General features: G+C 50.2%; 1 protein-coding gene across 1 annotated transcript in view; it reads left to right on the plus strand.

Moving 5' to 3' along the window:
- LOC132470185 (olfactory receptor class A-like protein 1) overlaps positions 1-1,973 on the plus strand; it is a 2,465-nt gene extending 492 nt beyond the window's left edge. The window contains exon 1 of the mRNA XM_060068533.1: positions 1-1,973. This exon is cut by the window's left edge and continues 492 nt beyond it. Within this exon, the coding sequence (XP_059924516.1) occupies positions 1-483 (483 nt within the window). The 3' untranslated portion in view covers positions 484-1,973.
- Positions 1,974-3,032: the final 1,059 nt, after the last annotated feature.

Raw genomic sequence — 3,032 nt, forward strand, 5'->3', positions numbered from 1 at the left:
AACGTGCAGTTCTGCGTGGTGCGCTTCCCCACGCGGCTCTCCAAGGACGCCAACGGGGCGGTGCAGGTGGCCCGCGACGTGGTGCCCATGGGCCTCATGGCGTCGGCCAGCCTCGTCATCCTGGTCTTCCTCTACAGGCACAGCCGCCAGGTGAAGGGGCTCCGCTCTGGCGGCGGCGGCGGCGGCGGTCGAGACGGGGCGGAGCGGCGAGCGGCGAAGGCGGTGGTGGCGCTGGTGACGCTGTACGTGGGGCTCTACGGTGTGGACAACGGCCTGTGGGTGCACACGCTGACGGTGAGGCGCACCATGGGCTCCTCGCTGGTCTCGGACCTGAGGATCTTCTGCTCGTCGCTGTACGCCGCCCTCAGCCCCGTGGTCATCGTCGCCACCAACAGGAAGGTGCAGAGGAGGCTGAGGTGTGGCAGGGGGGAGAAGCACCGGGCGGAGAGCGCCACCGAGGCCACCGCCGTGTCCGCCATGTGACTCCCGGTGGTTCGCCGGGTAAAGGGGCGGTCTAGTCGTGAGGGTCCCGGGTTTCATCCCCCCCCCCCCCCCCCCCCCGGTGTCCACAGTCTACCTGTAGCGTTTTGGCGTCCCTGAGCGTGAGACCCTCAGCCCTAACCTTCTGATTAATGACCTGTTACAGAGTCGTCTTATAACCTGCAAGACTGCTGAGATTGTCCACCATTGTTTTTCTTTGTTTTTCTACTTAGACAGGTGATCATCATGTCCAGACAAAGGGAGTGGGAGCTGTCTCTACCCTCTGTCTTTATGTCGGCTGTTACTGATCATATCATGAATGGCACTGTGACATTCATGCATGCATTGTGATTTTCACATAATTCCCAGGGTAGAACTACTCTTAACTATTGAAGGCTGTTTCGGGAAACTTTATCTGCAATTACTGGTAACCTATTTCACAGGTGGCTCAGCAGATGCTTTCACCCAAAGTCTCATTAGGTAGCGTAGGTAGGGTTTAGGCATCTTGCACAAGGATGGCCACAGCATTGTGCAAGGCTGCAGGGTGAGGCTGTGTGCATTGGGGAATCAAACCTAGTACCTTTTATACGCGCCCTGCAAGACACTAACCGCAACTACTCCGCAATGTACTGAATATTTTCTTTTGTATATCAACATGCAGACGATGCTTTATAACGCCTGGTACAGAGCTTGCTCATACATATTGCAAAAATCTACATCCTAATCTGCAACTATTATCCCTTTGTTTGTTCATTCGTTATTATCCCGTCTTCTTAATCGCCTGGAAGCATTAGAATTCAAAGTCTTGTGCCTCAATATAGCTGTCAAATGTCTTCCTGCTGCCCATTAACTTATAATTAAAGCTTTGAATGGCATCGGGGAAATGTCCCACTCTAACGAGGCAGGTTAATTACCCCAGAATCTGGAATTGAACCTGGTGGGGAAGAACCAGAAATGTCTGTTTTGTATGCTTGTGAGAAACACATGAAAGGATTTCCATTAACTATCCCTTTTCAGCAGGTGTGTGTGTGTGTGTGTGTGTGTGTGTGTGTGTGTGTGTGTGTGTGTGTGTGTGTGTGTGTGTGTGTGTGTGTGTGTGTGTGTGTGTGTGTGTGTGTGTGTGTGTGTGTGTGTGTGTGCGTGCGCGTGTGTGCGTGTGGACATGTCTTGCATTTCCATTCCTCTCTAAATGTCGGTAAATAATCAGACGTCATTTTGAATTCACCAAGGGATTAGATTCTAGACACGGAAAGGCGTGACACACACACACACACACACACACACACACACACACACACACACACACACACACACACACACACACACACATAGGGAAAGAGGCAGCAGAATGTGTGTGTGTGTGTGTCTGTTCTTGAGAATGTGTGTGTGTGTGTGTGTGTGTGTGTGTGTGTGTGTGTGTGTGTGTGTGTGTGTGTGTGTGTGTGTGTGTGTGTGTGTGTGTGTGTGTGTGTGAGCATGTGGGTGTGCGGGTCTGTGTGGCGGGGGTTATTCTGAGGAAGAGGGAGCAGAATGTGTGCGTGAGTGTGTATGTGTGTGTGTGTGGGGGGGGGGGGTTCTGTGAAGCCGCGACGTGATACAAACTTTGAAAGTTGTGCATGAGCTGACATGTCGTGGTAATTTCAGGGTTGTTATGCAATTGCTGTTCCTATGACAACTAAGGGCATGGAGAAGAGGATGGGGAGGAGGGGGGGAAGAATTGGGGGGGGGGGCGGGGAATCTGGGAGACAACGGCCCGCATGTGAGTGACAGTCGAAAAGCTCAGAAATACTCCCAATTGTTTGTTTTTCCTCAGACGTTAAAATAATTCCTATCAGTGCAACCGCTGGTGAATGGCTTTATGGTGAGGCAGCCTTGGACAAATGACCCTTTATTGTGCTTGTGCAGAACTGTTTAACTCAGATAATGCAACGTATCAAGGCAGGCAGGTCATCTTGCTGTTGTTTTCTTAGACACAACACAAATGTCTATCAATGAAAAACACAAAAAGAAACAACACAGAAGAAATGTACAAATTATTTTGAACTTTTCCCGATTTTTCCGGTGATACGTGCGGACGACAAATTCCATGCCTCTTATTCTTCACGCCACTGAAATCTGATTGGCTCAAGACAGACTCCGGTGGAATGAAGGACAGAATGCATGGATGGTTCCTTTGCAGCAGCAGCAGCATCATCAGCAGCAGCAGTTGTACAGGGTCCATGCTTAAGTAAGCCAAGTCTCTGTAATACTGTACAGGCCTGTAAAAGGCCTTAAGAGCACTTTCTGAACCCCACCACCACACATCTTCCGGGACCAATCTGAAGGCCTCCCACTCCCTCTTGCTGTCGGAGGAACCCAAAAACCTCAACATAAAAAAAAATAACAAAAAAAAACCTTCGAAGGCTGAGGGCCCTTTAGAAAGGACTTAAAAGAGGAAGCTTTCTTCCGGTCCGTCTAGAAGTTGAATGCTATCGCAGCATGAACAGCACACAGTGAAACGGACAGACATTAAAGTGCTGGAAAATTACCATTCGAATTAATACTTTGGAACC

This window comes from Gadus macrocephalus, chromosome 13 (genome assembly GCF_031168955.1).
Source record: "Gadus macrocephalus chromosome 13, ASM3116895v1".
Classification (NCBI taxonomy): Eukaryota; Metazoa; Chordata; class Actinopteri; order Gadiformes; family Gadidae; genus Gadus; species Gadus macrocephalus.